The sequence below is a fragment of the Zea mays genome, chromosome 2 (genome assembly GCF_902167145.1).
Source record: "Zea mays cultivar B73 chromosome 2, Zm-B73-REFERENCE-NAM-5.0, whole genome shotgun sequence".
In the NCBI taxonomy this organism is placed as follows: Eukaryota; Viridiplantae; Streptophyta; class Magnoliopsida; order Poales; family Poaceae; genus Zea; species Zea mays.
The window spans coordinates 155,501,102-155,522,511 of record NC_050097.1 but is presented as its reverse complement, the minus strand read 5'-3'; the positions used below and the strand labels follow the sequence as shown (position 1 = coordinate 155,522,511).

At 47.6% G+C, this 21,410-nt stretch overlaps 1 protein-coding gene across 1 annotated transcript; it reads right to left on the bottom strand.

The window, feature by feature from the left end:
• Positions 1–511: 511 nt before the first annotated feature.
• On the bottom strand, positions 512–15,831 carry LOC100136884 (uncharacterized). The gene is made up of 2 exons (NM_001368654.1): positions 15,346–15,831; positions 512–2,154 (listed from the first exon to the last, which is right to left on the bottom strand). The coding sequence occupies exon 2, from the start codon at positions 2,143–2,145 to the stop codon at positions 928–930; it is 1,218 nt and encodes a 405-aa protein (NP_001355583.1). The 5' UTR covers positions 2,146–2,154; positions 15,346–15,831; the 3' UTR covers positions 512–927.
• Positions 15,832–21,410: the final 5,579 nt, after the last annotated feature.

The window sequence follows — 21,410 nt, the reverse complement described above, 5'->3', positions numbered from 1 at the left end:
CCCAACAACATAGACTTTTGTATCTGCCGCTACCCCAGCAAAACATATTTAGGCTGCCTCCAACAGCTATCCTGTCACATCCTCATTTTGTTCTTACAAATTTATTTTATTAATCTTGTCTCTTTAAATTCAACTAAGATGACACTTTCTTCTTGTTGTAACATACCGTCCACTCTTGGACCGGCGGTATTTACTCCTGACAATACATATATAACACTTGTAGCTAGTCGTGCACGTAGGCTGACACTAGTTCAGCATAAACGACAACATTAAAAAAGAAAAGGAAAAGCAACGGTGTCACTCAAGTAGCCATGGTGTTGCTTGGTTTATATAATTATAATAAGATGTAACAGATAATATTAAATCGTATTTATTTAAGTCCAACCATATATATTTAAATAACACACTAAAAATGAATACAAGTCTACTCAAACTTATAACCACGGTAAATCATTATTATTACCATTTACGTTACCGTCCGTGAACCAAACAGATAAACCCACAAGCATTACAAAATATAGGAAACTATATTATTTATCAACCATGCCATACCCAACAACATAGACTTCTGTATCTGCCGCTACCCAGCAAAACATATTTAGGCTGCCTCCAACAGCTATCCTGTCACATCCTCTATCTGATCCGTTATTTTAAACCTTACTCTGCAAACAGTGTAATCTACGGCGCAAATCGCTATTTTACATGATGTGCCGCGACAAGCTATGACACAATTGATGCACGCACATTATAGGGCTCTCCATATCTATACAAGATAGTACTAGTTCAACCTGAGCAGAGCCCACCATCTAGTAGCTAGAATTGACGACACAAAAAAGAAAAGAAAAGAAAAGAAAAGAAAAGAAAAGCAACGCAGATCACCCCTCCGATCCCTCGAATCGGTTGGCTGAGGAGAGAATTGATGCATGATCAGAAACAGTTCTCGTCTTCACTGATGCTCTCGAGCTCGACAGGACCTTTCATCTTCATGGCATTGCCATTGCGACCCTGCAGGAATCGACTTCCGGACAGGCGGGCCGCACGGCTCGTGGATGTGGCGGAGAGTTCATGAGATACGCTTGGACTTCTCTCGTAAGTTTTACCTTGGGACCGTTCCAAAGCTTTGACTTTCTTCTCCTGAGAAGAGACGGCGGCATGACCAGACTCACCCGAGTTTTCAGCAGCCACACTGGCGCTGCCATGGACAGACTCATCTGGTGGGTTTCCAGCACGAACCATGCCCAGCTCCCACTCCAGGTCTCTGAGCACCTCTTCCATCGTTGGCCGCTCCGCGTTCTCTTCTGCCAGGCACCTTAACACAATGCTGCCAAACATGGCCAGATTATGCGGGTGGGTTGTGTCTCGAATCTTCTCGTCGACGATTTCGGCCACATTCCCTTCCTCCAGCATTTTCTTTCCCCAGCATACCAAGTTCACCTTCTCCGCTGAAAGTCTGTGGTCAATCACTGCCCTGCCACATAGCACCTCTAGCAGGACGGCTCCAAAAGAGCCAACATCAGACTTGACTGACAGATGCCCCGTCATCCAATATTGTAAATCAAGATAGCCAATGGTGCCTATCACTCGAGTGCTGACATGAGTTTTGTCCAACTCGGGACCTGCCTTTGACATGCCCAGGTCACCCATCTTGGCGCAGAGGTTCTCATCCAGCAAGATGTTTAAAGACTTGACATCACGGTGGATAATGCCATTGGAATGCAGATAGTTCAGCCCCTTCGCTGCTCCCGTCGAAGCCTCCAACCGCTGCTCCCAGCTGAGTGGAGGCTTATTGGAGCCATACAGATGGCTCTGTAGAGTACCTTCTTTCATGTACTCATAAACCAAGATCATCTCACCCTTTTCGTCGCAGTACTTGATCAGAGAAACCAAATTGGGGTGTTCCAGCCTGAACAGCAGCTCCTTCTCGAATTCGAATTCTTCTGCTCCTTGACGTGAATCCTTGTCCCTTCGCTTCACAGCCACCTCGGTCCCATCTTTCAAATATCCTCGATAAACCTTCCCAAACCCTCCACTTCCAATGACATTTTCGTCATTGAAATTGTTTGTCGCTTCTCGTACATCATGGAGGGAAATATAATGCTCATCTTTTCGTTTAGGCTTTCCCATTAGCCGACGCATAAGACCCATGATGATAACCTGAGTAAAAGCAAGTCATGTTAACCCGAGTTCAAGTATAGAGCAATGCTGATGTGAAATGTCTATCTCTATCAATCCATCATTTTATTATTATTATTATTATTATTATTATTATTATTATTATTATTATTATTATTATTATTATTATTATTATTATTATTATTATTATTATTATTATTATTATTATTACTACTACTACTACTACTACTATTATTACTACTATTATATATATGAGGAAGCTCTAGCCTAACGGTGCCATCTGCTTCAGCCGCACCAGGTTCAGTAGGCTATAAAACACCCCCAGACTGCTAGGGCTTAGGTTTTAGCGGTGACGATGGTTCCCTCGGACGTGCGAGCGGCGCGATCCCGGAAGCGAGCAGCAATGCGGCGGCGCTCCCTCAGGACCATGCGACGATGATGCTCCTGTGGGGGACAGATATCACCCGGGTCCACTAGAAGGTAAGAAGGCCTCGCGCGGGGCCTCGGGCCATTTACCTCGCAAGGCCATCCCTTCGTGGGTCGGGCTAGAGCTACTGGCGGAATGAGCCGACCTGAGAAGTCAATGGACTCAAGCCCAGGCAATCCGTCGACTTATGTGCCATCCACAGCAACCGCCTGACTTTCCCGCGCATGGCGTCCTCGAATATCGGGGCGGATTAGGGATAAGTCGCTTTCATCTACCCATCTCATTAACTTTTCTCCATACAGGAGACCTCGCTTGTAACCCACCACATATAGATCCATCCCAGGAAGTAGGGTATTACGCTCTCTAAGCGGCCCGAACCTGCAGAAAATCATTTGTCCCTCTCTCGTGCGTCCAGCACGAATCATTGAGTTACAGTCAACAGCACCGTCCTACCCAAAAGCACTGCAATGGGTAACCCTGGGTGCGCGGTCGGACTCTAAACACCAACAACTGGCACGCTAGGTAGGGGGTGTGTCGTTGATCCAAGCTAGCTAATGGCCATCACCTCCAAGTGCAAGATCGCCCTTCGTCCCGGGGCCATGTTCTGCTTCAGAACCATCTTGTCCATAGTGGATGAAAAAGGAACTCTGCACCGCGTAGCAGACCTACCGGAGAAGAAGCTCTCCTATGGGATCCTGAGGGAAGCCAGGGCAGAACAGTAGGTGGCGCCGCCACCCGCATCCCGAGCGAAGATGACCTCTTACAAACCTAAGGTTGGGAGCTCACCTACCTGAAAAACTCCGCTATCCACCTCGCCCATAAAGGAGTGGACACGAATCACTCGAAAGAAGGAAGCAAACATCCCGAGTCAGGGGACGAGAGCACGCCGCGCCATCTTTCCGGCACCTTCACCCTCAAAGGAGGACGGAAAGAAGAGCGCCATCACGCCAGCTCCTTTCTACCCTGACATCCTCTTCATCGGGGGACACTGGAGTCCTCACCCATCTCCGACGACGAGCCTACCATGCAAGGGGAAGAACCTCCCCAACGTGAGGCACAGCGACGGAGGAACAAACGCCGGAACATGCAGCGACATCATGAGGCTGGAGAACGGGATCCAGCACAGCCCGTATCCCGGGACAAAGCCTCAGAAGCGAGAGAAACTCCCAACGAGCGAGTGCACTAAGAAAGGCGGAACTCTCGCCGCTGTGATCGTCGACAAGCTCAGGACCGAGAACAGGAGCAAGCTGAGCAAGATGCAAGGCTGCGCCGAGAGAACCCTCTCTTTGCTTGGAACCTGTACCCTGACTTCGCTCGCGCAATGAACACGCCGAGCGAAGTCGGAAGGGGTGCTGGCCAAGATAGCTGATGGCCTCCCGCGAACTCCAGACGCGGAAGGCTACCGGCGACTGCTTACTCAAGCAGCTAATCACCTTCTACCCATCGCTCATCCTCCGAGCGACCTATGCCATGCCATCAACAGCTGGCGAGACGTGTGGAGCTCCATCAACGCTTCGCGTGACCGACGGCACGAAAGTGAGATAAGGCACCGGGAGGAGTATGACCGAGATCACGGCGTCCCGGCTCGAAGTCGCGCCACCCGAGCTGAGTCGGTTGCGGCCTCGACTAGTGGCCCATTCTGGGGACGGTCGAGACAACACCCTACCGACTCCCCTCCCCGAAACCGACCTCACGAACGCCGACAGGAAGATACGTGCGGAGTCTCCACGCTTACTCTGTGTCTCCGGGCCATCCAGTGGCCCCCAACTTCAAGGTCTCCAACGTCGACAAGTACGAGCCCAAGCAGGACCTGGGTGGCTGGTTAGCCATCTACACGACCGCCGTCCGGGCTTCCGGGGCAACGGAAGATGTAATGATGGTGTATTTGCCCATCATCCTAGGGCAAGACGCACTACAGTGGCTTTGACATCTGCCACGACACTGCATCGACGATTGGAGCGATTTCAGTCGGCGTTTTATCGCCAACTTCCAGTCTCTCACTGACAAGTCAGCGCAACCATGGGACCTCAAATCCATCAGGCGCCAGAGCGATGAAACACTCCGGTCATACCTCAAGAGGTTTTAGACCATGAGGAACCGCATCCCCGAAGTCACCGAGACAGCGGTGATTGAAGATTTCTACCGGGGATCCAATGACTCGGCCTTCGTCGGAACCATACTACAGAAAGCACCTGCCACCTCCGAACAACTGTTCCGGGAAGCAGACCTCTACATCACCACGGATAAATGGGCCTAGGACCTCATTAGAGGTACGGAACCTGCTCCACCCACACCACGGCGTGACGCGAACCAGTAACCTGACAGGCGTTGGGAGAAGAGGCCTCGCGAGGAGGTGCATGCCGTCGGGCCACCCGTCGCTCGAGCCCGCGGTGCGCCTTGTGGAGGTGTACGGACACTAGATGAAATCCTCGACGCCTAGTGCTCGTACCATAAGGACATGTGCCACACCCTACGGAACTGCAGGGACTTCAAGCACTCCATCGGGCATGGCCGACCTTTCCAACCTCTACCGCCTCCCCCACCACGAGGAGGGCCTGGCGAGCCTAGGCAACCTCAAGCAGTAGGAAGGGGGAGGGGCGGAGCTTTTCCACGCGTTGACAAGGAGGTCAACGTCATCTTCGAAGGGCACGGAGCACAAGAGAACCAGAGCCAACAAAAGCATAATGACCGGCAGGTCCTGGTGGCTACCACTAGTGCCCCAGCTCCTTACCGATGGTCGAAGCACGCAATAACCTTCAGCCGAGCTGATCAATGGCTCAACATTGATCATCTCGGCAAGTACCCGCTCCTCGTTGATCCACTGATCCGATAAAGCTAGGTGAAGAAAGTATTAGTGGACGGGGAAAGCAGCATCAACGTCATGTTCCCCCGGACGCTCCAGGCCTTGGGGGTCGAACTCAAAGACCTCATCGAATCAGATACTCCTTTCTTCGGCATCGTGCCGACTGAAGGGGAGTACCCGCTCGGGCACATCTACATTTCCGTCACCTTTGGAACCCTAGAGAACTACAGAACCGAGTTCCTGAGGTTCGAGGTGCCACGCTTCGACTGCGGGTACAATGCCATCATCGAAAGACCGGGACTAGCGAAGTTCATGGCTATTCCACATTACCCGTACATGGTACTAAAGATGCCGGGACCTCAATGAATCATCACTGTGCGCGCTGACTTCCAAGGCACCGTAGAGTGCTTTCGGGGAGCCATTCAAACAGCTCTCACTGTCGGGCCTTCGACAGCTCTTCCCGCGCAGGCATACACCAGGCTGGAGGAGGGTCTCACGATACCCACTAATGAAGCTCAAGCCGTGACCTCTATACGACCGACTGGAGAGACTAAGAGGATCAATCTGGGATTCGCTGATGAGCGCAAGACCGCCATCATCAGTTCTAGCCTTGATGACAAATAGGAAAGCGCGCTTGTCCGGTTCCTGCAAGATAACCGAGACGTATTCGCATGACAACCTACGGATATGCCAGGAGTCCCGAGAGAACTAGCCGAGCACAAATTGAAGGTGTATCCTCAAGCAAGGCCGATTCGACAGAAGTTGCGTCGTTTCACGCCTCATAAAATTGAAGCCTACGCCGAGTTAGCCCGCTTAGTGTCAGCAGGGTTCATTAGGGAAGTACTGCACCCCGAGTGGCTAGCGAATCCTGTTCTTGTACTCAAAAAGAATAAAGTTGATTGACGCATGTGCCTCGACTATACTGATCTCAAAAAGCATTGTCCGAAGGATCCCTTCGGGCTCCCTAGAATAGATCAGGTAGTTGACTCGACTGTTGGCTGTTCTATGCTCTCCTTCTTAGACTGCTACTCTGGATATCATCAGATCAGCCTAGCAAAAGAAGATGAGGAGAAAACTGCTTTCATCACCCCATTTGGAGCTTTCTGCTACACCTCCATGTCGTTCGGCCTCAAGAACGCTAGAGCGACTTACTAGAGAGCCATCCAAACATGCTTAGCCGATCACTAGGGCAAGCGGGTGGAAGCCTATGTCAATGATGTGGTTATCAAGACAGAAAACTCAGAAAACTTCATCGAAGATTTGCAACTGGTTTTCAACAACCTGAGGCACTACCGGTGGAAGCTGAACCCAGAAAAGTGTCTATTAGGAGTACTAGCCGGAAAGCTACTCGGATTCATTATCAGCCATCGAGGAATTGAAGCGAATCCGGAGAAGATCGAGGCCATCATAAGAATGGAAGCGCCGCAGTCGCAGAAAAAGGTGCAAAGGCTTACTGGATGCATGGCAGCTCTGAGTAGGTTCATATCAAGGCTAGGCAAGAAATGAATGCATTTTATAAATTACTCAAAAAGGTGGACAAGTTTCAGTGGACCACAGAGGCACAGGAGGCTCTAGCGGCATTGAAGAAGTTCTTGACAACACCACCAGTACTCAAGCCGCCGTGCCAAGCTACGCATGGTCAGCCAACAGAAGATCTGCTCCTATATATCTCCGGCATGACTCACGTGGTAAGCACCATGTTAGTAGTCGAGCGGGCGGAGGAAGGACATGCATACCCAGTGCAGCATCCAGTTTACTTCATCACCGAAGTCCTCAGGCCCTCGAAAATAAGGTATCCTCAAGTCCAAAAGCTGCTTTACACGGTACTTCTAACCGCTCGCAAGCTCTAACACTACTTTGACAACCACAAAGTCATAGTAGTCATAGGATTTCCGATAGGTGATATTCTCCACAACAAAGAAGCTATTGGAAGGATAGCCAAGTGGGCATGTGAGCTCAGAGCTCACGACATAGAGTTCTAGCCCCGCACGCCGATAAAAACTCAGGCACCGATCGACTTCATATCAGAATGGACTGAGCACCAGGTCCCAAATAGCCCAAAAATTGCTGAAGTGTGGAGAATGTACTTTGATGGCTCGCTAAAGCTGCAAGGAGCGGGTGCAGGGATTCTCTTTATTGCTCTTGGAGGTGAACAACTCAAGTATGCACTCCAGCTATTGTTTCCAGCATCAAATAATACAGCAGAGTATGAAGCACTGGTCCATGGGCTGAGCATCCTGGTATCACTCGGCATCAAGAATCTGATGGTATATGGCGACTCGCTGGTGGTCATAAGCCAAATAAACAAAGATTGGGACTGCTCGACCGATTCAATGGGCAAATACTATGCAGTTGTGCGAAAACTAGAAGACAAGCTCGAAGGATTGGAGTTCCATCATGTGGAAAGGGATCGCAATGCAGCAGCAGATGCATTATCGAAGCTGGGATCCAGTCAGGCCCAGGCTTCGCCTGGGATCTTCGTCCAAGAAATATCACAGCCAAGCATCATCACAGACCAGATGGAAGAATGCAACACCTTGAGTCAGCCAGAGGCAGATCCCAATGACTGGAGAGAGCCTATCATCAGGTACATAAAGAGCCGGATGACAAGGCTGCAGCAGAGCGCATTGCAAGGCAGTCAGCCCACTACACCATCATAGGGGCTTGTTGTACAGAAGAGCCGCAGGAGGAGTCTTCATGAAATGCATCCACTCGGCCACCGGGAAACAGTTATTAGATGAAATTCACACTGGGCAGTGTGGTGTGCATGTAGCATCAAGGACTGGTGGGAAAGGCTTTTAGATCTAGATTCTACTAGCCAACTGCGAAGAGTGACGATGCCGAGTTAGTCCAGAAGTGTGAGGTGTGCCAATTCTTATCGAAGCAACAGCACTTGCCCGCGCAGCAGCTGTAGAACATTCCTATAACCTGGCTGTTTGCATTCTGGGGGCTGGACATGATCGGACCTTTCAAGAAAGTTCAAGGAGGTTATACTCATGTACTGGTTGCCATTGACAAATTTATAAAATGGATAGAGTACAAGCCAATTGCTTCCTTGACCTCAGCAAAAGCAGTGGAGTTTATCCAGGATATAATGTTCAGGTTCAGAATACCGAATAGCATCATCACTGACCTGGGATCCAACTACACCAGCTCAAAATTCTTTGATTTCTGCGAGCAAAGGAGCATCCAGATTAAGTATGCATCAGTGGCACATCCAAGAGCCAACGACTAGGTGGAAAGAGCCAACGGAATGATAATGGATGCACTCAGAAAAAAGGTATTCGACAAGAGCGAAAAACTTGCAGGGAAGTGGATCAGAGAGCTGCCATACATGGTCTGGAGCCTGCGAACTCAGCTCAGTCGAGCTCTGCATGGAAATACCCCATTCTTCATGGTTTATTGGTCGGAAGCAGTGCTGCCTGCCGATCTGATCTTCGGGGCGCCGAGGCTGACCTTTGAAAACATAGCTGAGGTAGAAGCAACCAGGCTGGAAGACATTGATGTCTTGGAGGAAGAACAATTGAACATAGTAATTCATTCAGTCAGGTACCAGCAGACCTTGCGGCGCTACCACGATAAAGCTCTGTGGCACCAATCCTTTGAAGTGGGAGACTTGGTCCTCCGCCGAGTTCTAACGGGGGAGGGGCGACACAAGTTGTCACCACCATGGGAAGGACCATTCATCTTAGTAGAGGTCACACGGTCGGGATCATATCGGCTTACTCAGATGGACAACACAGAAGTGGGGAACACATGGAACATTGAGCACCTCAGAAAGTTCTACCCTTAGCGATGCCTCAAAACTCTCGAAAAAGTTGTACTCTGTAACCAGAAGGTTTCACCATCAATAAAGCTTTCATTTTCCAAAGGCGTTCAAGCTCTTGATTGACAACTGACTTAGATTGGGCTCGACTTGAAATCGGCATGACATGACTAAGGGTGATCACTATACCCTACTAACGGAGCAATCAGCTTAAGTCGGGAACGCCTTAAGTCGGTGCGACATGCTCATGCCTACTTGACTAAGGGTGATCACTATATCCTACTAACGGAGCAATCGGCTTAAGTCGGGAATGCCTTAAGTCAGTGTGACATGCTCACGCCTACTTGTCTTAGGGTGATCACTATACCCTACTAACAGAGAAATCGACTTAAGTCAGGAACGCCTTAAGTCGGTGCGACATGCTCATGCCTACTTGACTTAGGGTGATCACTATACCCTACTAACGGAGCAATCGGCTTAAGTCGGGAACACCTTAAGTTGGTGCGACATGCTCACGCCTACTTGACTTAGGGTGATCACTATGCCCTACTAATGGAGCAATCGGCTTAAGTCAGAAACGCCTTAAGTCGGTGTGACATGCTCACGCTTACTTGACTTAGGGTGATCACTATGCCCTACTAACGGAGCAATCGGCTTAAGTCGGAAACACCTTAAGTCGATGCGACATGCTCATGCTTACTTGACTTAGGGTGATCACTATGCCCTACTAATGGAGCAATCGGCTTAAGTCAGAAACGCCTTAAGTCGGTGCGACATGCTCACGCTCACATGATTTAGGGTGATCACTATACCCTAGTAGCAAAATAGTCAACTCAAATCGGGAGTACTTCGAAAAAAGAAATATTTCGCTTACAATGTCAGAGGTGTTTTTCAGCACCCTACCCATGGAACAATTGGTTCAAACATAACTGTTGTGCGCATACAAGAACTCACATTACACCTTTTCTCTAAAAGATGTTAACTCGATAAACAAGTGTTTTTTAGGCAAATCATTGCGCTGAAGTATCCCTGCAGGTGACATCTTTTGCAGGAGCAACAGAGGAATATGGACGGCTTGCAGCGTCAGGCACGGCCATGACATCCACTCAGCTATTGGGAAGCAGCTATTAGATGAGTTTCATGCCGGGCAGTGTGGCGTACATGCAGCATCAAGGACTCTGGTGGGAAAAGCTTTCAGATTCGGGTTTTACTGGCCGACTACGAAGAGTGATGCTGCCGAGTTAGTCCAGAAGTGCGAAGCGTGCCAATTCTTGTCAAAACAATAGCATCTACCCGCACAATAGCTGCAGACTATTCCTTTGACCTGATCGTTTGCATGCTGGGGGCTGGACATGATCGGGCCCTTCAAGAAAGCTCAAGGAGGATATACTCACATACTGGTTGCCATCGACAAATTTACAAAGTGGATAGAATACAAGCCAATCGCTTTCTTGACCTCAGCAAAGGTAGTGGAGTTCATTCAAGAGATAATGTTCAGGTTTGGAATAACTAACAGCATCATCACTGACCTAGGGTCTAACTTCACCAGCTCGGAGTTCTTCGACTTCTGCGAGCAGAGGAGCATTCAGATCAAGTACACATCAGTGGCACACCCAAGAGCTAATGGGAGGTGGAAAGAGCCAACAAGATGATACTTGATGCACTTAGGAAGAAGGTGTTTGACAAGAGCGAGAAGTTTGTAGGGAAGTGGATCAAGGAACTGACATATGTAGTTTGGAGCCTGCGAACACAGCCGAGCCGAGCTCTACATGGAAACACCCCATTTTTTATGGTGTATGGGTCGGAGGCAGTGCTACCTGTCGATCTGATCTTTGGGGCACCCAGGTTAACCTTTGAAAGCATAGCCAAAGCAGAAGCAACCAGGCTAGAGGACATCGATGTACTGGAGGAGGAACGACTAAGTGTGGTGATTCAGTCGGCTAGATACCAGCAGACCTTGAGGCGTTACCATGACAAAGCGGTGCGGCATCGATCGTTCGCAGTAGGAGATTTGGTCCTCCGCCGAGTACTAATGGGGGAGGGACAGCACAAATAGTCACCACCATGGGAAGGACCGTTCATCGTTGCAGAGGTCACACGACCGGGATCCTACTGGCTCACTCAGATGGACGGCACCCAAGTGGGGAATTCATGGAATATCGAGCACCTCAGGAAATTCTACCCCTAGCAATACTTCAAAACTCTTGAGGACGAGTTGTACTTTGTAAGCAGAGGATTTCATCATCAATAAAGCTTCCATTTTACAAGGCATTCAAGTTCTTGATCAACAACTGACTTAGATCGGGCTCAACTCGAAATCGGCACAACTTAGGATGATCACTATACCCTACTGACAGAGCAATCAGCTTAAGTCGAAAACGCCTTAAGTCGGTGCGACATGCTCACGCTTACATGACTTAGGGTGGACACTATACCCTACTGACGGAGCAATCGGCTTAAGTCAGAAACGTCTTAAGTCGTTGCGACATGCTCACGCTTACATGACTTAGGGTGGACACTATACCCTACTGACGGAGCAATCGACTTAAGTCAGAAATGCCTTAAGTCAGTGCGACATGCTCACGCTTACATGACTTAGGGTGATCACCATACCCTAGTGACGGAGCAATCGGCTTAAGTCAGAAACGCCTTAAGTCAGTGCGACATGCTCACGATTACATGACTTAGGGTGATCACTATACCCTACTAACGGAGCAATCGGCTTAAGTCGGAAATGCCTTAAGTTGGTGTGACATGCTCACGCTTATATGACTTAGGGTGATCACTATACCCTACTAACGGAGCAATCGGCTTTTGTCAGAAACTTCTTAAGTCGGTGCGACATGCTCACGCTTACATGACTTAGGGTGGACACTATACCCTACTGACGGAGCAATCGACTTAAGTCAGAAACGGCTTAAGTCGGTGCGACATGCTCACGCTTACATGACTTAGGGTGATCACCATACTCTACTGACGGAGCAATCGGCTTAAGTCGGAAATGGCTTAAGTTGGAAACACCTTAAGTCGGTGTGACATGCTCACACTTACATGACTTAGGGTGATCACTCTGCGCACCAAGACACCCATTGGGCACACTCATTGGGTGTGTTGCCCAGAATTTTCAAGATTTCGTGAAGGAACAATATCAACAAAATATACGCAATGAATGTACCACGACAAAAGGAGGAGATCGGCTGAGACGAGAGGAAGTCCAAATGTGGTTACTGAAGCGCAAGTCCAATCAACAGAAGCATTGAAGTTCAGAGCAAGGCAGTGTCCAGCCGAAGGCTATCTGTCTCAACTAGCCAGATGTCCAAACTTGTCATCGATCAAATTCATTTTAGACCTAACAAGGCAGGGATAGATGGCATCACATGGTTATTCTGAAGGCATAAAAATGAAGACCTTTGAATGGATTATTTCTAAAATCCACTCAAAGCTCGGGGGCTACACCCATTGGGTGCACCTCTGGTGCACCCAATAGACCTACAATACCTTGAAGCCAAAATGCTGATTTCAAAAGCATAAAATAAAGACATTTGAATGGATTATTTCTAAAATCCACTCAAAGCTCGGGGGTTACACCCATTGGTGCACCTCCGGTGCACCCAATTGATCTACAGTACCTTAAAGCCAAAATGCTGATTTCAAAAGCATAAAATGGACACCTTTGAATGGATTATTTCTAAAATCCACTCAAAGCTCGGGGGCTACACCCAATTGAGTGCACCTTTGGTGTACCCAATGGCAGAACGAAAATCAAGCCATACAACAAGCCCATAGAACGGCCCAAGAATCTTTGGGCCGATTATTTCAAAATCAACTCAAAGATTGGGGGCTTGTGGGGGACAGATATCCCCTAGGTCCACTAGAAGGCGAAAGATCCTTGCACGGGGCCACAGGCTAGTTACCCCGCAAGGCCATCTCATCGTGGGCCGAGCAAAGACTACGAGTGCAATGGGTCGACCCGAGAAGGCAATGGACTCGAGCCTAGATCGTCCGTCGGATCGTGCACAATCCAAAGAAACCGTCCGACTTCCTGCGCCTGGCGCCCTCGAATGTCGGGATAGTTTAGGGAAGAGTCGGCGGGTTTTTCTGGAGATTGGTTTAGTTAGATCACTATTAGCTAGGGGATATGCTAGAAGAACACCATCATCATGTACGTTGGGAGTGACCCTCGGTCGTGTATATAAGGCCCAGAGGGAACTCCATCATTATCATCTATTTAGCCCTTCTCCATTCAAGAGACGCCATTTGTAACACAGCACATATACAGACCCACCCTAGGAAGTAGGGTATTTCACCTCTTAAAGCGGTCTGAACCTGTAGAAAATCGTCTGCCTCTCTCTCTCTCTCGTGCTCCTAGCACGAACCATTGAGCTACAATCAACAACACCGTCGTACCCAAAAGCACCGCAAGGGTATCCCTGGATGTGCGATCAGACACTAAACACCGATAGCAACCCTAAACCCTAAAACCCTAAACCCTAAAACCCTAAACCCTAAAACCCTAAAGGTTTAGGGTTTTAGGGTTTAGGGTTTAGGGTTTAGGGCACACAAAACTGCTAAGGGTCATCGTTGTCAAGCAAGGATGCAGAGCATCCAGCAACTCTAACTTCCCAAAGCAGCCGACAGACGAACCAAACGAAAAGCAGACAGACAGCCCAAAGCGAAAGGTCTCAACAGGTCATCGTTGCCGGGCACAAGGCACAGAGCAGCTCCGACTTCCAATCTTGGCCCTCCGCCCTGCCTCCGGTTTTGCCCGACCTTCAAAACATTCTGGACCACGAATAAGGGAGGTTCGCCTCATGTTATTGTTGTCGAGCCACATCCCCTGACATAGCAGCTCCGACTTCACGTTGAAAAACCCCACCTCCACCAGCATACCAGGCGTCGAGTAGCGAAGCAACAGCCAAAGGCAAAGCCGTGGCTGAGACGAACTTCAGAAGCGAGGGTTTAGGGTTTAGGGTTTAGAGCACACAAAACTGCTAAGGGTCATCGTTGTCAAGCAAGGATGCAGAGCATCCAGCAACTCCGACTTCCCAAAGCAGCCGACAGACGAACCAAACGAAAAGCAGATAGACAGCCCAAAGCGAAAGGTCTCAACAGGTCATCGTTGCCGAGCACAAGGCACAGAGCAGCTCCGACTTCCAATTTTGGCCCTCTGCCCTGCCTCCGGTTTTTGCCCGACCTTTGAAACATTCTAGACCACGAAGAAGGGAGGTTCGCCTCATGTTACCGTTGTCGAGCCACATCCCGTGACGTAGCAGCTCCGACTTCACGTTGCAAAACCCCACCTCCACCCGCATACCAGGCGCCGAGAAGCGAAGCAACAGCCAAAGGCAAAGCCATGGCCGAGACGAACTTCAGAACCGACACCTTCAGAAAGGGAGTGACGTCACTGTCGCCTGTCCGCGATGGACCGGGCTTTCACCCAAGGAAGATAGCGTTGGGGATGTGATGCCATCAATAGGGGAAGTGGCGCCCAGGGGTGTCACCGTCGCCGAGACTTTCGCCCAAGAGCCCCCGGCACAGGGTCTAGACAAGTTGCCTCTGCCGTCTCCGCTGCACCATCGTCCCGCACAATGATGGGTTCCCAGGTTGGTGGTGTTGGGGCATGACCGAATTAAAAAGAAAATCGCGAAGTCAAAGGCTGCTCGGAGAGACTTGTGTTGTACCTACTAGTCTCCTAACCTAGAGTGGCTGCTGTTGGAAAAAAAAAGGTTTTGTATCCCCACTTTATCATCTGCTTCTATTTATTTACCGACTTTATTTTGGGCCGGGGTGGCTATCTAAGTAGTGTTAACTGTCGTCAGGACGATGCAGGAAGTTTTAGGGTCAGATCTGAGTATTTTATGGATCAATCTGCTATTTGGTTACCTAATTTGTTGCACACATGCATGTAGATCGAGTTTGTCTTGGGTACGTACATCTATTCGCTTCCCTCACAATTAGTACTCACTTGTGGACCGGAGGTGGGGGGAAATCACTTGCATTGGTGGTGGAGACCTCCAAAACCTATGCGCCAAAGCTTTATTTTGCACAATAATGGACATTGAGACGGAGAAGCATGTTTAATTTGGGAGCAAGGGGAAAGTCCCCTTTGTCTCTCCTAAACCTCACTGCCTAGTCGCAGACCACAGTGCGGCAGCGGCTAGTATCGATCGCAAAACATGTATAGAAATAAAAAGGTGGACAGGGTTTATTACTCACCACTTAAATTCACTCGGACCGAAAAGGATTCGGTGTTGGAAGGAGGCCGACCCTGAATGCCTGATGCGATTTGTCCCAGCGCCGGCGGCGAGGTCAGCGACGCTAGGGTCCCTTCAATTCTTGGCGGCGGAGAGCAAAGTTGGCGGTGGCGGCAGGAAGAGCTAGCTTGACCTGCTGTAGCGGCCGGAGCGGGCGGAAGTGTGAGTGGGCCGACGGCGAGGTCAGCGACGCTAGGGTCCCTTCATTTCTTGGCGGCGGGGAGCAAAGTTGGCGGTGGCGGCAGGAAGAGCGCTAGCTTGACCTGCTCTAGCGGCCGGAGCGGGCGGAAGTGTGAGTGGGCGGACGGCGAGATCAGCGACGCTAGGGTCCCTTCATTTGTCGGCGGCGGCGACGGCGTGGAGCAAAGTTGGCGGTGGCGGCAGCAGGAAGAGCTAGCTTGGCCTGCTCTAGCGGCCGGAGCGGGCGGAAGTGAGTGGGTAGGTCCGTATCGTAGCTGGGGTCTGTAGCTGGCACATATATCACGGGCCGCGCGGGGTGGGGAACGATTCTTCTGCATCTGCATTCCTCACAGTCAGTCACAGCGCGCGTCTGAGTCTGACTGGTTCTCCGCCCGCCCGGCATCACTTTTGGAAGGCCGCGAGGTGACCCACCACACCTCTCTTCTCTTCTAGTACTATCTTAAGGGCACATTTTTATCAAAAACAAAAAATTAACGAGAGCTAAAAAGTTACTACACAGGATTCACAAGTAAAGTAGTAAAGATTACCATAACAGTCCTAATGACATGTAGTAACGAGAGCTAGATTCTGCGCTGATGCAAAGGAGATCATTGACACAACAATACAAGGATAACGAATGATTAATTGTTTACTGGTTAAATGTATCGAAGTACTTACTATCTGACACAGTTTACTTTATGCCAGCAGAGAAGTACTGTCACATCTAGTCTCTAGACCGGCCGGCCAGTATATATGCGAGCAGCATGGGACAACTGGTTGTTTGATCCCAGCACTGGGAACGCCATTATTTTATGCAGCTAGCTAGCCGCACCATTATTTTATGCAGCTGATGCAGCAAACATGTCCACGCACAGCCTATATTTACGGCACGCACCCATGAAAATTCCGTGGTCCGATCACGCCTACCATCAGATATAGCCAGGGCATATTTTAAAGGCATGCTTATATTATATAAAATAAACATATCACAACTACAGCTTATATTATACAGCTGTAACCCTTGACCCAGTGATCTATGAAGGCACATCAATTTTGCTTCCAAGTTATACCAAAAACTTCATTTGAATTTGAACCTAAAGGCAAATCTGAAACTTAATTATATTCATAATCTCTACCCCTACATAATCTCTACCCTAAACATCACTAGGTGCACACAACAAACTAACTCCAGCCAATTCTCACCATTAAAACCAAGGCTTCAAATCGCTTCATTTACCTCCTTTCAATCAATCACATCCGATCGTCAGTGTTTTTTTATCAACCTCATCCCTCACCTACCTCTAGCCTGTACAACCCCCACGATCACCCTCACACACGCTCGTCCGGATGATCAACGCCGCCACTGCCCTAGCCCCTCGCCACTAGTACACAGAAGCTCTGTAGTGGCGGTTGAAAACGTATTTATAGTGGCGTTTCTCAGTTCCGCCAGTGCTAGGGGCCAGTGGAAATCAGCATTTCCACTGGCGGTTATTTTGGAACCGCCAGTGAAAAGGGAATTTTCACTGGCGGTTTTCTTAAGGAACCGCCAGTGAAAATGCCCTTTTCACTGGCGGTTTTCTTAAGGAACCGCCAGTGAAAATGCCCTTTTCACTGGCGGTTTTCTTAAGGAACCGCCAGTGAAAATGTTTCCCCGCCTTTTTTCACAATTTCAAACAATACTGAATTATAGATATATTTATTTACACACACACAAACATATATATATATATATATATCTATATTGATATTGAAAGCAACATGGAATTAAATTCTATCATACATTTATATACATCAAAGTATTCTGTTTACAACCATATATGCTTCATGCATTCTATACATCAAAAGTTTTCACCTAAGTTCTAATAACTATCTCGGCTAAGAGATAATCTACTAATTTCTGTTAGTATTCTGAACTCTGGCAAAGCTAATGTCCCGGAAGCATCGTGATATTTTCCTTCTGCGGGAATGACCTCTTTCAATATGAATGTGCAGAGGTCCTCCACTATGCCATACAATGCAGCTTCGGTCAAGTTCTCCGGGTTTCCTCGTTGAAATTGCTGTAAAGGAATTTTATAAACATCATCTATTTATACTCAATAATAACACATTTGCATCTTTAATGACATAAATACATACTTGACTATTACTAATAATACCTTGTCAGGGTTCGTGATGTATCGTCCGTTCACTCTCATGAACTCGCACGCATAGAATCCACATAGGACCGATCCTTGTGGTTGCTTGTGGCACTACATAACGGGAGATTGATTATTTAGTTTCAACATTGTGTATGATATGTATTCATAAAATCACATACTTACCGACCAGTGATGATGGATGTCTAGTGGCACGCCTTTTTTCGACAGGTCGTACTTTCCACCTCTCATCTTATAGAATCTATAAGCCCTGTGATCTCAAATAGAATCACCATGTTATTCTCAAATTTTAATCGATAAAAGTATGCATGCATAGAAAAGGCTTACAGCTCTAAGGTGATGAGGAATTCTGCATATGTCGAAGGGTCGAAGTTCAAGGAGTCGAGCACCAGCACCTTTCCAACCTTAGGATAAATGAGGAAGCATATCCAGTGGTCCCTGTACGAATCAAATTTGTGATGCATGTGTATTGAAATTATTAATTTTATTTATGCAAAATCACACTTACTTAAAGTTGTACGGGGCCATTATGGCTTCCCTGTCTTGAAATTGAAGCATTGCATGTCCTATGTAGGTGGCGTATCGAGCTTCAAAATCCTTCTTCATATCCTTTATACGCTTCTCAACTTCTTCGTCCGTCTTTCCCCGTAATTCATCGTTGTCTTTCCCTATTCTAAAAGTGTGGCTTTCCTCGGATATAAGTATTGGGTTGAGATACCCAACCCTTTTACTGGCACTAGCATTGGGCTTGGTACCGTAAAGGATCTCCTGTTGATCATGTTGCATTCTGCAAGTCACACGTGCATGTCAGATATTGAAATTTTATACAGCTCACGAATAATAACACACATATGTGGAAGTATGAGCGACACTTACAATGCAAACATCGTTACAAGTTGCACATCGAGTCTCTGAAGGTTCATCATTAACCACATGTCCTCGAATGTAACAACGGCCTTTTGGTCCGAACCAATAAAAGCATGGTCTGGTATATGCACACTAATGGTGTCGATGCCAACCGATGATGCCCGCATGTACCAGTCATGCAACCTTTTAACACCAGCCGGGACCTTTCTTAGTTTCTCAAGAGGTAGCAGAGGTCTGCCCGACACATATTTTTTAGGCACGTTTTTGTAATCTGCCTTAGTTGGCTTCTTTATCTTTGCGGCCAATGCCTCTGCCTTTTTTGCAGACTCCTCGTGCTCGGCCAAATCAACAGTTTGTGACGTGAGGCTCCGTCCAATCCCTTTCAAAAACCGAACTGTGCCAGCAGTAGTAGCTTTACTCTTCTTTTTCTGATACGGGGACACCAATTTTGATATAGGAAGTTTAGATTTCTTTGATGGCGTAGACAGTGGGTCACCAAGAGGATGGGGAGGAGAAGGTGGTGGAGCCCTGAATGGTGATGCTTGTGGCGGAGACGGTGGGTCAGAAAAAGGATGAGGAGCAGCATGTGAAGTTTGAGGAGGTGAAGGATGTACAATAGGAACAGCAATTTGAGAAGGAGGAGACGGTTGGGCCTGCGACGAATTCGACCAATCAATCAATTCGACATCCCTTCGAGGCCAAAGGATAAAATTCTTGATAGCTTGTCCAAGTTTCTCGATACCTTCAGGCCCAGGGATGTCTAACATGTCTTCCTCGGATCCTTGGGCAACCGTCGTCACTTCTACTTTGCAATAATCCTCTGGAATATCGTTTCCATGGAACTTGCGTCCTGGGATCGCAAGGCCTGTGGCTACTTTCTTTGTACGTTTATTGTTAATACCATATCTTATAACCAGTGTGCACGCCGCAGGCCTTGTGATGTCATCAACTGGATAACGGACCTTATTTCCCGTTGAAGCAACAGAGCTTGGTAATGTCGTACAATCGGTGGAAAGTCGTCACTATTCCAGCACAACCGGACTTGCGTTCTTTGTCGAGTGTCTCAAACACTCGGCAAAGGCCATTTTACACTCGGCAAAGCCTTTGCCGAGTGTTACACTCAGCAAATAATACTCGGGAAATATTTTATCGGTAAAGGTTTCTTTACCGAGTACTTTTTTCGGACACTCGACAAAGACTTTGTCAAGTGTCGAAAAACACTCGGCAAATTAAGAATCGCAAAAAACCCCCAAAAACATAAAAACATTTTAAAATTATGGGAACAACTTTCCAACCACTAACCATACCCATCACCCTATAATTTTGTCACACCCGGTTTTAAGAAACAAAGCCGGGTGCAATCCATACATGCGCCAAAGAAGACAACATATATAATAACAGAGTGTATAGAGATAAATGTCACAATAAAATCAGAGTACTTATTACATAGCGGAAGTCTTATTATAAAATAAAAGATAAATATAAAACGAACTAAGGATTGTCGGCGCCAATGTCAACTGAGAAACGCCACCTAGATCAGATCATACTCCTCGCCTTGTGGCTCCTCCTGAACCACCTGCTCTTCTCCTGTGAGTGGGGTGTGAGACAGCAAGAGTGAGCTCACATACGATCATAGCTCAACAAGTCGTGGGGAATAATATGACATGAACTCACCAAAGGTGGGAGTTCATGAAGTGTAAGGCTGATCAATGTAATAAAGGCTGTAGCTGAGCATTGCTTTTATAAGTTGGTCAAAATTTTATTAGCAGTTACAAAGTATAAGTGAATACCAAACCATAGTAATAATAAATAAAAGTAATAGTAAAATAATCCCAAATGCAATGAAATGACAGATTAAGTTTAAGTTCCATAAATTAATCATGTGAGTGTCCGAGCCGCTCATGACCGTGAGCACGGCTAGTATACCAGTTTTACACTCTGCAGAGGTTGCGCATCTTTACCCACAAGTCGTGTTACCCATTTGCCACGGAGTTGATCAGACCCCATACACCTCTACCAAGGAAGCGAGGCAGGGTACCACTACGAGGCCTTTACAAAGTTCCACTAGCTTCAGACTACCCGCTACAGTTTATAGGAAGCTCCAGTGCAAGAATCTCTCGCCTGACCGCCATCGCAGCAAAATCAACCTAAGGACCTCCCTACACTGATCACTCCCCTACTGCCCTTGCCCCTTTCGAGTAAGGTAGCCCTCCACTAGCTTTCCTAGTTAATCAGCCAAGGGCGTCCCATTAAACCCTTGTGGTAGCACTGTTTTCCCAGGTGGTTCTCCATGTTCCCATTAACATAATGATCTTATCATGAACATAAAATAATGAACAGATAATAACAAGTGTAATCATGAGTAGTAAATATCTCTATACCCAAATCCACATAAAGCAATAGCATGTACTACCCAAAAATTTAGTAGTAAAACTAGTGGTGAAGCAAGGTATAAAGATAGTCAAATCTAGGGTATCCTATTGGGTCCCATCAAAATTAACCTATGCAGATCATTATGAATAATAAGAACATGAATGGGTAAAAGAAGTGATCAAGGGCAAAACTTGCCTTCAACGAGCTCCTGCTCAGCTACTTCTACTTGCTGAACCTCAGTTTCCACAGTGGCTTGCTCGTCTACTCGCATCAACACAATACATACATAGTATAGCAAAAAATAGCATTGCACCAAACATGTGAATAAAATACACAATAAAAATCTACACATTAAAATGAGATCATAGGAACTAGAATCATTAAATTTGGAGTTATAGATTTCAAGTTATGAATTTCCTAAGGTTTAATGTGATTAAAATAGGATTAAATG

What these genes read in the sequence shown, in the direction of transcription:
- LOC100136884 (NM_001368654.1), bottom strand. Translation starts at nt 2,145, where the DNA reads ATGGGTCTTATGCGTCGGCTAATGGGAAAGCCTAAACGAAAAGATGAG.